This window comes from Gorilla gorilla, chromosome 7 (genome assembly GCF_029281585.2).
Source record: "Gorilla gorilla gorilla isolate KB3781 chromosome 7, NHGRI_mGorGor1-v2.1_pri, whole genome shotgun sequence".
NCBI lineage: Eukaryota > Metazoa > Chordata > Mammalia > Primates > Hominidae > Gorilla > Gorilla gorilla.
Genome location: NC_073231.2, coordinates 46023855 through 46037080, shown reverse-complemented (window position 1 = coordinate 46037080; position 13226 = coordinate 46023855). Strand labels below are relative to the sequence as shown.

General features: G+C 38.8%; 1 protein-coding gene across 3 annotated transcripts in view; it reads left to right on the top strand.

Annotated features, from left to right (window-relative positions):
- The window catches only part of GDAP1 (ganglioside induced differentiation associated protein 1), a 46138-nt gene that overhangs the window by 16649 nt on the left and 16263 nt on the right, over positions 1 to 13226 (top strand). Inside the window, exon 1 of one of the 3 annotated variants that reach the window (XM_004047163.5) lies at positions 12996 to 13198. The exons of the other annotated variants lie outside the window; for them this stretch is intronic. Coding sequence (XP_004047211.3) covers positions 13082 to 13198 — 117 coding nt within the window. The 5' untranslated portion in view covers positions 12996 to 13081. Of the gene's footprint in view, positions 1 to 12995; positions 13199 to 13226 lie in introns of those variants that run through there. 3 annotated transcript variants of the gene reach the window in all.

Below are 13226 nucleotides of genomic sequence, written 5' to 3'. Positions count from 1 at the left end.
GAAGAAACTGGAGATGAGTTCTCCTGGCCTAACCTAGGTAAGAGTTGCAAGCTGATGGGCTGCCGGCGGGTTGCTGTGGTGCAGTGAGAGGTGAGGCTTTGGGTGTGCATCACAAAGGGACAGCCTGGATGGAAGACATGGCTGTATTTCACAGGATCAGTTAGAGCCAAGATTGAGTCAGCCTTAGGGAGGAGGAGTGGCCACCCACACGCTGACTGTGCTGGGAGGCTTGACCATGAGTGACCTCAGATATGAATCTTTCAGCAGATGCAGCAAGGCCAGAGGTCAAGTGCCAAAGATGGTGGAAAAGGCACTTCAAGGGAGGCCAGTGAGGACAAGAGGATGTTTCTTAAACCAGATGCCCCTCCCTTGAGGCAAGAGGATACCAAGCCACCCGAAAACTAGATCCGTTCTCCACCCTTCCTCCCACCACCAGAGGGACAGAGAAAGGTGACTGAATATTTACCCGAAAAAGGATTATATTATACTAGAGGTAGCCAAGTTTCCCTGAAAGGGACAAAATGAAGAGTTTTTCCACCATCAGTAGAAATGGGTCTTTAGAATTACTAATTTTGGTCCTAGAGAAATAAGATGGCTTCATTTGTACACGTCTGTGATGTAATTGTGCAGAAATATGCAACTGAAAAGAGGGAAGAAAAAAACACATCAGTGCAGAAAAGCCATATATGTGATATATATATTCATTTATTGTAAGATTATATATATATTTACATATATATATCACTTTCTTGGCACTAAGAACCAGGTCCTGTTCTAAGGCTATTATTTAAATAATTCTATAGTTTATGGACTTCTCAGTCTCAGAAAATTAGCCGAGCCTTCAGCTGATAGTGCACTTTTCAACCTGAATGTCGAAAAGGTATTTCCCCGGCAGACAGCCAGAAACATTGGAATCTGGAGCACAACTCCTGTGTATTGTCATTTTAAGACTGAACGGACAGGTTGAACATGAACTACAATGGATCCAAAGGAAACTTGCTAGGGGGAGGTTAAATGTCCCTGTACTAAAATGCAAACAAGGCTCTTGTTCTCAGCCTTTTGATTTTTCTAACCGCTTTTTCAGAGATTTCTCTCATTTAATTCTCACAACAAGCCTAGAAGGTGGCTACTCTTATGACCTTAATTTTACAGAGGAAATGGCGTCTTTAAGCACTTCCACACCTGGGCTGTGGCCAAGCAGGGCTCTATACCCACAGCCCATGCTCATCACCTCTGCAACCTGCAGCCTCTGCTATACTGTTCTGCTTCTGTGTACATTTCAAACCAAATTTGCAGAAGAGCACAAAGAATCTGAACAGTCATTTTAGCAAAGCTAAAGTGTCACATGCATATGATGAACTAGGTGCATACAGACACGGAGGGAGCCAAAATCAGTCTCATTTGTTGTTTTTCTTTCTTTCTTTCCTTTTTACAACCCCAAAAAGCAGGAAGAATCCTTCTCTTTTGGTGCATCATGTAATGCATGTTGTAATTAGTTATTTATGTATCTAAGTCCTTCATTTAGAAAAACCTGTGTATACTTACTTCCCAGGAGCCATCACCTGTGCCTTGTATCATTTTATCCTTAATTGGAGTTTCGGTGGCTTGTCATTTAGTTTCTTTCACGTCACAAAAGAGGAGTGTCTTAGGAAGGGTGGAGAGACTGAGCTCACACACAGGCAAGTAGAAAATCTTCAAGTGTTCTGGCAACACTTGGACACTCCCAACACTCAGCAGTGAAAAAGCCAATATTTGCCAAATTTCTAAGCTGTGCTTATCAGTCAAACTGTTTTTTTCACCCCCCACTCCCCCACCCCCACCCTTTATCCATCTTTTCTTTCCTTAACAAGGTTACCACCAATAGCTGTTTATGGTACTAGTGGGATGCTAACAGTACACGTTTAAAATGTAGGCCAACAGATTTTGAAGCTTTTGATGACATACAGCAGATAGATTTGGAAATGCCTAAGAACTTCTCATTTTAACTTTCCTCCTGATAGAATCTATTTGTATCACTGGTTTTAGTCTTGTAGACTTGGAGGGAGTGGTGAAAGATGAACAGGCAGGGCTCAGCCACAAGGGGAGAAAAACGTCATCCACCCCCCAGAATAGCAACAGCAATAAATATGGTCGTGTCGCTCTTCTGCTGAGGCTAAAACGACAGACGGGATCACATTTACGGCACCCAGCAGGCCCACTGCTATGAGGGGTGGCTCAGGGCTTTGGAAGCAACGTGTACAAAAGTTGGTGCTGATTTCAGAGCTGTGACTTAGCACAGAAAGAAACAGGGCATAGGGTCTAGACCTCAACTCAGAGCTAGAAGGGGCTTGGCACCCTCTTGGCCACAGGGGAGGACATTCTAAATCAGCTTTCAGGACAACTGGCTCAGGGCTCTTGAGAGCGGAGCTGAGAACTTCTCTGCATGTCTGCCTGAGAACTTGCTGTTGTCTGCAGCTGCCACAGCCATGAAGGCCCAGGCGTAATCAGGAAGGTAAAAAAGAGGGCTCTCATTGATCATCAGTTATTTAAAGAGGGCCCATCAGATTTCAGTGACTTCTTTGCACAGAATCAGCACCTTTGCTCTGGGAAGTCTAACAGGAAGGAATATCTCCCTTACTTCAGAACTCATCAAGGCTTCCCTTCCAGACCAAGCCACTGGGTTTTAGCCATTAAGGCTCTAGATGCCTCAACTTCATCTCTCTATTTTCATATATATTCCAATTTCATATACTAAATGTCCGTATATCTGGGGAGTTGTGTTTTTACCATCTTCTTTTGCCACTTGAAACTGGTAGGATGGGGCTTATGCATTTTCATAACTTGCATACAGCAGGAGTCTCTTAGGCTGAATAGTTTTCAAGCTAACATATGTAGCTGATTCTTCATATGTGCTTTGGAAACCAAGGCATCACCTGAATTTGACCAGTTTCCCTTTTTTCTGTTAAACTTCCCTGCTCTAAAATGATGCAGTTTCATAAAGCGAAGCTTTTCCTCTCTGCCATCTTTGTGGTTCACCGACTTTTCCAACCTGTCCCCGCAGGGAGTCCCTGGAAGCAGGTTCACTTTGGCCACATCACCCCTTTCTGTCATGGAACTTTAGTAACCACAGACTCAACTCCGTGCTTTCATTTGTTTCAATTACATACTGAGGATTTAAATTGATCTTTTCTTTATGGATTGCAATATTACTTTTATTTGAAAAATATAGTACTTAAGTGAAAGCCAATGTTGTTTTACACTTTGGTGTCTCTGTAAAATTCAGCACTATATTCTATTGTCACTGTTATCTTATGCTTCTTTAGGATCTTATTAAGACAAACAAGGTAAGTGAAGTATGTTTTTATAGTACTGTAATCATTCTCATATTTGTGCTGTCACTGTCCTTGGTAACGGGTGGTTAAGAAAAAAAAAATCATACCAGTGTGTTGAAGCTGGTGCCAAAGAAACATAAATGATTATTGCTGCTCATTGTCTGCTGCTGCCCAGAACTTTAACTTGCCCTATTTATACAGTTACAAAGCAAAATCTTACTTAGAGAAACCTTTGCAACATTAGCATTTTCTTTCTTTAAAGCTTATGTCTCTGAGTTTTTATGCTGTGTTTCTCACGTAGCCAGAGACAATGCAGACATAAATTAACTTTTCTGTGTATTATTTAGTGACGAAAAGAACACAACAGCAAGGATGTTTGAAAAATAAATTCCAGTGTATTCTTAAATACTCTAATTTGAATGACAAAGCTATATTCCAAATGATCTTAAGTCTCTGGAAAGATTCCTTTAAATATGAAAAGAGAATGATAAAATAAGATGTCCAGGAAGACTACTTGAATCATTTATTGGGAAATAGCAAGAAAAAGGCACTCTCCACTGAGAGGATAGTTAAAATGTACAGAGACACATTTTAAATTAGTAAGAAAGCACTTAGCTTTAGGAAATATAACTAATTAAAAGCTGCAATTTCAGACCTAAGCATTAAGTATCCTCTATGCAGTGTGCGTTTCTAAGATTGTGTCTAAAATATCCTACAGGCTTTTATAGTTGCATTTATAAATATACCTCTTAATTATTCTTAATAAGACAAATGTTTGTGATATTATTAGTTTTATTCAAATATTGGATGACAGTGGGAAGTGCCTCCTTTTTTCTCCTAGATTTTTCTTACCTTCATACTATAAGTGATTTTTGCAGAATATTAATATAACCATTGAGATGTTCTTTTAATGATTTTCAGCAGGCATAGCATGAAGTCAAGAAAAGAATCTGTGGAAATATGAGTAGTATTTAAGAATTTTTATTATTTGTTATTTCTTTCATCAACTGTAATTTCCAGCTAGTAGTGATTATTTCACATGTATTTTTGAAGTATAAATACCTAAAATTCATTGTAAACCATTAGAGAGAATTGCCAAAAATGAAGTTACAAAGTGCAGCCAATCTAGCAGGATACACCGGAGAACATATTATTAGCTGACATTTACCCAGAGTATTCAAAAAGTCAGTTATTTTTACCGTTCTATCATTATTATGTATTATACTTCTTATGTGCCATGTGCTAAAATTGTGTTAGTTAACATGTTAAAAATCACAATGAATCCTCAAAATATACCAATAAAGGTGGTGTAATTACTTTACCTGGATTATAGATGAGGAAGCCGTGCCCATGATCACATAGGTGGTGAGCAGTGAAGCCAGATTTGAATCTAGTTCTGGCTTTAGATTTTGAGCTCTTAACTACAACTGCATATTCTGGAGTGAAGGGTAATGCTTTATTACAATGGAGAAATTACATGGTGAAGCCATTACCCTCATACGCTGGGAAGATTCCATGACCGAATCAATGTGTCCAAAAGCCAAGAAACTGAACTGAAGTCAGGCTGTGTTGCCAATAGGTAAAGAGAGGGCTCTAGAGTTGGTCCTGCATACAAGCTGAGGCAAGTGGTAGGCCACACCGAGGCTGTGGGAAGTGATTAGAGCATACAGTGAGTTTGCAGCTAGAAGCGTTGGGTTTTAGTTCCAGCTCTACTGATTATTAGTGAGGTAGTGAACTTCACACCTCAGTGCTAATTTCTTATTTCTACTGGAAGGGTTGTTGGAAAAATCAAATGAGTACTGTTTACAAAGGCACTTTGTAAGCTTTTAGAAGGAAATTAGATATTATTAAAGCAATGTTGGGACAAATTTGTAATAAGTGTTGGTTTACTTTTAGCAGGATATTCTCTCTACTCTGTTTCTCCCAGTTTTTTTCCATGAACTCAAAACAATCTTGGGCAAAAATTTCCTAAGGTAAAATAATTAGTGACTTAAGGAATAGGTGATATTTATATGTAGGACTAGTGAAATCAAACTGATGACTGTGATTGTGCCTCATATAGTAAGGCTAGATCGTGTAGTGGTAAGAACACAATCTCTGGACCAGACTGTTGGGTTTAAGTCCCAATTTTGACATGAACAGTGTGAGTTTGGGAAAATTTTTGTTCCTTAGTATCCTCATCAGTAAAACAGGGATGAGGATTTTTCCCTGCTTTAAGGGATTTTGCAAGTGTTAAGTACAATATACATATAAAGCCCTTAAAACATTTCCTGGCACACAGAAAACACTCTAAGAAATATTAGCAACCACGTGGTGCAAATGCATCTTTGATTGGTCTATATTCATGTACTTATTCTGAATATGTACACCGTTCATCACAGAAGAGATGGATGAAAGAGCATAGATATGTCAAATATTTTTCACAAGAAAAGTGAATTTTCACTTAAAGTGAATTTCCTATTAAAAGAACTTAGTGCATCATTAACATTATTAGCCATTCTTTGGGAAACTAGAATATTAAACTATTATAAGTCTACAGTAACCTCAAAGCAAAGGTGTCCTGACTTAATGAGTTGCACTTGTTATTAAATATGATTATTTGTTCTGGGATGCATTGAAAGAAAACATTTTAGAGTTTCAAAATCAAGTCTGGGCTGTTCTAAGGTTGTTGAGGCTTTTGCTTAGAAGCCCGCAGAGGGTAATCTATGGTTTTTGAGGGGAAGGTGGTGGAATCTTAGCACCATGAACCTGGGGCCTCTAACTGGTGGCTTGACACCATGAGGTTTTACCAGATCGTTTTGTGGAGGTTGTTTCAAGTTATTTATCCTTTTCTTTTAGACTCTCACTATTCTGCTCTGAAAATTTTACAGATGAGGGAAAACTAGGGATTGAGAATTGAGACGGTTCATCAATTATACACTAAATTGATAGTTTGTAAATTTTACCTGCATGAGAAAAACCTGGAGGGCTTGTTAAAACAGATTTCTAGGCTCCACCCCCAGAGTTTCTGATTGAGTAGAATATGCATTTCTAAGAAGTTAGGTAATTTTGCACTTCTTGTCAGGGGCCCATGCTTTTTGAAACACTGCAATAAATCAAATACAGTACAGGAGTCAAGTTGACTGGAACTCTAGTAAACTAGCCAGAACCATCACAGTTCTTTATCAAATCAATGTACTTGATGAACCATCTTTTTATCTCATTTAATGAGATAATATTTAGAATTTTATGGACACTTGAGAATATCAGCTAACAAGAATTGTTCACATTCAAGATAAAACTTCTCAAGAAAAGAATTTTAAAATAAGGACACCCCTTTTTTGTGGGGGGGTACAGTGCTTCTTGGTCCCCAACGCATTGTTCCCAGCATATTGATCACAGAGCCCCTTTGACACAGTATACCTTTGTCATGGCACTGAACCTTGATCACTGAGCACCTGTCCACAGTGTGCTGTGGTTCTAGTATGTCTTGGCCACACGCAGTTTGCTTGCTTTCTTAAGCCTGTGTCTATGTGGGTGAACACCCCCTCCCCCGCCCTTTATTCTTATGTGTATCCCAATTAAAAATCTTATGTAATTCACATGGATCAGATTACTGGCATGCATCAAGGCTGAGCAGACAAAGTAGTTTCTGGGTGTTTATTAATAGTATTAACATTGCTACTGTCAGGAGAAAGTGGAGACAATTCTATTTTTTTTCTACAGGTATAAAAGATCTTTTTTAAATGGCTGAGCGTAGTGGCTCATGCCTGTAATCCTAGCACTTTGGGAGGCGGAGGCGGGTGGATCACGAGATCAGGAGTTCGAGACTAGCCTGGCCAACATGGTAAACCCCGTCTGTACTAAAAATACAAAAATTAGCCGGACCAAGTGGGACGCACCTCTAATCTCAGCTACACAGGAGGCTGAGGCAGGAGAATTGCTTGAACCCAGGAGGCGGAGGTTGCTGTGAGCCAAGATCACGCCATTGCACTCTAGCTCTGGGCGACAGAGCAAGACTCCGTCTCAGAAAAACAACAACAACAACAAAAACAGATCTTTTTTAATTTTGGAAAATTTGGTATTGAACTAGCTTAATTAGGTAAATATATTCTCTGGAGAATATCACCATTTCTATTTTCTAACTTATCAAGAAAGAAAAATAGCAGGGGATTGGTTATTCTTAAAAGCCTAGAGACCTCTTGTGGCCATTCATAAAAGTACTGGAAAAAAACAGAAATCCAGAGTATTCTAATTTGTCAGGTTGCTCTAGCTTAGTTGTCATTCTTTTTTTTTTTTTTAAATATAGGAATTACCTAATACCTGTCAAAATATATATGATAAGTCAGTAATAGGATTTTTACATAACAGTAACTTATATAAATGTATACGCACCTCAGCTGTAACAGTACTATAGGATAAAGTAAAACTTTATTGAAGCATAAAGCAAAAACATACAAGAAATTGCACAAAACATAAGTGTCCAGCTTGAGAAATTTTCCTAAATTGGATATATCTGTGTAGCCAGCATATCTGGTAGATTTTTTATCATAATTTTATAGGTAAGATGACTCAGGCTCAGAAGTTATATGATTCATTGTTTTATAACATCAATCAAATTCATGTGAACTTCATTCACTCAGAAATAGGCAAAATGAAGAAAGAACTTGAAATAAATATTAACATAAAAGTCAGTTTGCAGAGCCATGATCTACAGTCTAGATTTATCAATAGGAAAATTTATCAAATGAAATTACTTTTACATATAGAATTTCTAGAGCAGCAGACTATTAGGCCACAATTTATTATTATTTTATTTGTTATTTGTTGTCGGTAGTGGTTACCTGCTATTTTCCTCCATTAATTAATAAGCAGTTTGGGTTCATCTTTTATGTACCAAGCACTGTTCTGGGTTCCTGCTGACACGAAAATGAATAATATTGGATCTTTGCCCTTCAGAGGCTCAGAATCTGATGCACCAGAAAGACATATAGACAGTAGTTTAATAATACAGCATTTTGACAAGGAGTTTAATGGAACAGTATCCATCTGCATGGACTCATTTTCAATAAGGTGGCTGTATTTTTCTCCAAAGTCCACCTCAGGCTGGTTAAAGCTTGCAAGTCCACAACTTTCTCTCTTTGGTTTAAGGCTAGCATAGTGTAGTAGAAGCTAATACTTGACTAGTAATCAGAAAATGTGTGTCTGAGATGTAGTTCTGTCACCGGCTCCAGGATTTTGGACTAGTATTTCACTTACTAAACCTCATTTCTTCAGCTATAACTAGTGGAAGCTCTTCTAATTTAGGGATGGTAGCTACCTCACAGGCTATCATGAAGATCAAATGAGATTGTAAGAAAGCCGTTTGCGATCTTTAGATGCAGACGTTCTACTTTATACCTTTTCTTTATAAAGTATTAATATTGAACATCAGTGCAGTCATCAGTTCATCAGTGTTTACTAGTTCATGGTTTTGCTGCTGGGAATATGTGCTAGAGAAAGTGCTCAGTGTTTGATAGTGGGCAGATTGACCTGTGCATATCCATGTTCTTCCTAAGGATAGTGAAGAGAATGAAAAAATAATAAGCATAGTGGGTGTCTCGGAAATGGAGAAGGAAGCAAAAGCTGATTAGGAAAGGAAAAGGTACCGAAAGCAAATTAGTATGCAAATTTACTCATTCAGAAATTTACCCAGTGTTCTCTTTCTCCTCATCAAAACAATTTATTAAATACTAAATAAGATAGATACATTCAATGGTATAGTAGTAAATATTTAACAACCAACTTTCTGGGAAAAAGTTAAACATGATAGCATTTACCAATTTCTGTAAATAGTTCTACCATGGCCAATTTCAAGTCACTAACATGACATCACTGAACAGAGAGGAAGAGATATGCAAGTAGCACATCCTTATATACTATTTGCCTTGTATGGATATGATAGACACAAATAAACTCAGGAGTACAGATAATAATACACATAATTAGGAAGTGATGAGTTTTAAGTATTTGCTAGTTTTATTTTTAAAATTATTTATCTATTTATTTATTTTTGAGATGGAGTCTGTCGCCCAGGCTGGAGTGCAGCGGCGTGATCTTGGCTTACTGTAAGCTCCGCCTCCCGGGTTCACACCACTCTCCTGCCTCAGCCTCCGGAGTAGCTGGGACTACAGGCACTCGCCACCACGCCTGGCTAATTTTTTGTATTTTTAGTAGAGACAGGGTTTCACCGTGTTAGCCAGGATGGTCTTGATCTCCTGACCTCGTGATCCGCCCACCTCAGCCTCCTGAAGTGCTGGGATTACAGGCATGAGCCACCGTGCCCGGCGAAAATAATTCATTTAAATGCAACTCAGTTTGATTTAATTTTGATTAATAGCTGAGTTGAACATCCACTTTGCAAATTCCTGAAAATTTAACAATCAGCTATCATGAGCCAGTGGGGGCACCACCCTGGATATAATGGTAATTGTGTTAGTATGGTACTGGTTATGGTAAAGATTATCACCTCTTCTGGGAAGCCTATCTGTGTTAGGTGCCTTTCTCTGTATTCCTACTATAACTTTCTAGATGTCACAGCAAGTACCACACTGTGTTGGGATCTCATTTCTCTGCCTTCACACTTGATTTCCCTAAGGCCAGTGACTGTGACTGACTTTGAACTCTGTGTCTTCTCTATCTAGCACTTAGGGCTCAAAAAATGTATATTGAAAACAAATTTACCTGGACCTGGCTCCTGTCCTCAAGGAGCCCACAACGATCATATCTATGATCTACAAAAACCATAGACACAGAATACACAGTGTAGTAGGAGCTCTGAATAAACATGTGAAAGGATAATAAGGTTTTTATATTACCAACAGTGGCTTTTATTGGGATGGGAAAAAAGTGATTATAGATCATTGGAAGTAGATGTAGCAGTTCTATTGTGATAAAACAAACACACACATTTTTCCTTATGTCATCTATTTAATGATATTCTTTTAGTGTTCACACCTTTAACAGGTAAAAGCAACACACATTCATTATAGAACAATTAGAGTATACAGAAGCATAAAGAAATAAAAGCCACCTATATTTTACAAGATTGATGTATTGATGAGGATAGGTTAAGACAATAGCATCCAGAAAGCACCAAATAACAGTGCCTTACACAAGATCCTTTTTTTCCTTTTCAAGTAAAAGTTTGGAGGTTTGCAGACTCAAGTTGGTGTGAGTTCTGCTCCTCAGTGTCTTTAGAAGCTCAATTTTCCCCAAGTTCATGGCCCAGCTGTTCCTAAGGCGTGGCCCCATTCTTCATGGTCCAGGTCAGAATCCATCCTCTCTGAAGCAGGATGGAGGATGGGATGAAGAAGAGGCACAGGGCTAATTGTCTCTTTAAGAAAGATTCCCAGCACTTGCCCTGTGGCACATCCATGACTTTCCCCTTGTTAGGAGATAGTTAGGAGACCATGTTTTGCTGCAATAGAGCCTAGGAAACACAGTCTTTATTCTCAGCAGTCATGTGCTCAGCTAAAATTTCTATTACCATGGAAGAAGGGGAAAATAGGTAGGATCAACTGTCAGAATTTGTCAGAATTATTTCCTTAAATTGCAAATAGAGGAATTTCTAGGTTAGAAGTTATGCCCATTTTCACGATTCTTGAAGCGTATTGATACATTTGCCTTCAGAAGTTCTGTGCATGTTTACACTCCCAATGAGTTCTATGAATGCTTTGTACTAAACACCAAGTAATCAAGTCATTCAATGTTTCTTCTATGGCTTTGCTGTGGGCAGGATGTGATGGAGAAAAGTGTTGTGTTTGAGGGACCAGGGTTTTATTGTCAGGACTTTTTCAGCTGCAGGTGACACATGGCTTATCACGAGTATTGGAATTTATTCAAATATTTAGGATGATTTATTATTAAGGTTGGTGCAAAAGTAAGTGTGGTGTTTGCTATTGAAGGTAATGGAATAGAAAACTAGGAATCTGAAGGTGGATAATTAAAAAATGAAGTTCTGAAGAGGAATGGGAGAGGAGGATTATATGGGTAGTTGTAAAAATTTTGAGACCTCCAGAGAGAGGATGAAATGTAATATGATGCCCTCCTAATGTCAGTGAAGGGGCTTTCACACATATGTTTTTATCAATGGCTACATTCCAGGCAATACCCTAGGTGCTTTATATACATCCTTTCTTGAATTCCCACAGCCATCTGGGTAGGCATATAATTTTTATGTATCCATTTTTTACACACAATGAAGTCAAAGCTCAAGAAAGCTCAAGTTAGGGTAGAGCTAGAATTTAAACCCCACTCTGTCCGATTTCAAAGTTTTCCTCTTTCTGCTCTTACTCTTAAGTGTGAACTGATAAAAACAATTTTGGCAAGGAATTCACCTTTTCTATAGCACTTGAATTAACTGAAGGCTATGAAAGACATTATGAAATCTTAAAAAATTATGAAAGAATTACAGAGAGTAACAAATGAAGTACTGTAAAGGCAAGGAAGAACCTCATGAGATTTTGTCTTTTCCAGGGGTCCTTCTCTGACCTGGGTTGGCTGCCTGCCCCTCCTTTCTCATAGTACTCTGTGTTCACCCTAAGACAGTTCTCATCTTTATTGTGATTGTCTATTTCCTTGGTCGTCTCTACCGCCAGATTATATCTTGAGTGTTAGATATTAGATTTCACACATCTTATATTACCAGGAGCCAGCACAATGTCTGGAACAGTGTAGGTGCTCAATAAATATTTGCCAAATAAATTATACAGGCATTTATTCTATGGTCATATTTATACATATTACTGAAAGAGATTTTTTAAATCAACTTACTATATGATGCCAAATTTTCAAAGACATACAATAATAACTAGACTAATATAAAATTATGATTCTGACTATGGTTATAACAGAATGTTTATAAGGCAACTGAACCTGTGACTAAGACTGAGTGCCTACAACGTGACAGGGTGTTCTGAGTGTTTAACATTTTATTATTAATTTTTCACAAAAATCTTATGAGGGAAACAATAAAATTATTATTCTTACTTAGAAAGTGGAAAAACCAGGATATGAACTTAGGCAGTACTGTTGTAGAATTTTTGTGTTTAACAACTAGGCTATTTTATATCGCCATTGTTTATTAGCTGTTTATGACAAAATAGTTTTTTTGCATGACTCCATAGTGGCATTTTTTTTTCTTTTACAAAGCATAGTTTAATTATCAAAATCAAGTACTTACTGTTTATACAAGACTATTCTCTAATCTACAGCAGTTAGTCAAATTTGTGGAATTAGTCCACTAATGTCATAGTAGCATCTTCTAATGAAAGCTCATAGATCCTTTTCCTGTTGCTTTGTTTGTCGACCGGAACTTCCTTTCCAACAAAGGAACAGGCTCCAAGAGCAACCCTCAGTATCTTGGGAAATTGCTGCTTTTATACCTGAGCAACCTCCAAACCGGAGAGTAATTTGCTATCATCATTCTTCCTTACTGCCCTTCATAACCAGGGTCTCATATTTTTTATTTTTTCTTCTAAAAAAAAAAAAAACCCAAAAAACAACCGTTCAATTGCACCTCCCAGGTGCACTCCCAGGCTTGCCAGGGGCTTTCCAGTCGCAGACCCCGCGTTTTCGCAGACCCCGCGTTTTCGCAGACTCCGCCGCCGGCGAAACTACATTTCCCAGCGGGCCGCGCGCCCTCCTTCCGGCAGGTACCGCTCAAAACCCGGAAACGCCTTGCGGGGCAGTGTGGGAGGGAGAATCCCAGGGCGGACAGGCCGGGCCCACCCGTGCTCGCGCACCCCAAGATGGCTGAGAGGCAGGAAGAGCAGAGAGGGAGCCCGCCTTTGAGGGCAGAAGGCAAGGCCGACGCGGAGGTTAAGCTCATTCTGTACCATTGGACGCATTCCTTCAGCTCTCAAAAGGTACAGGCCTTGGCGGCGGAGGGTGGCG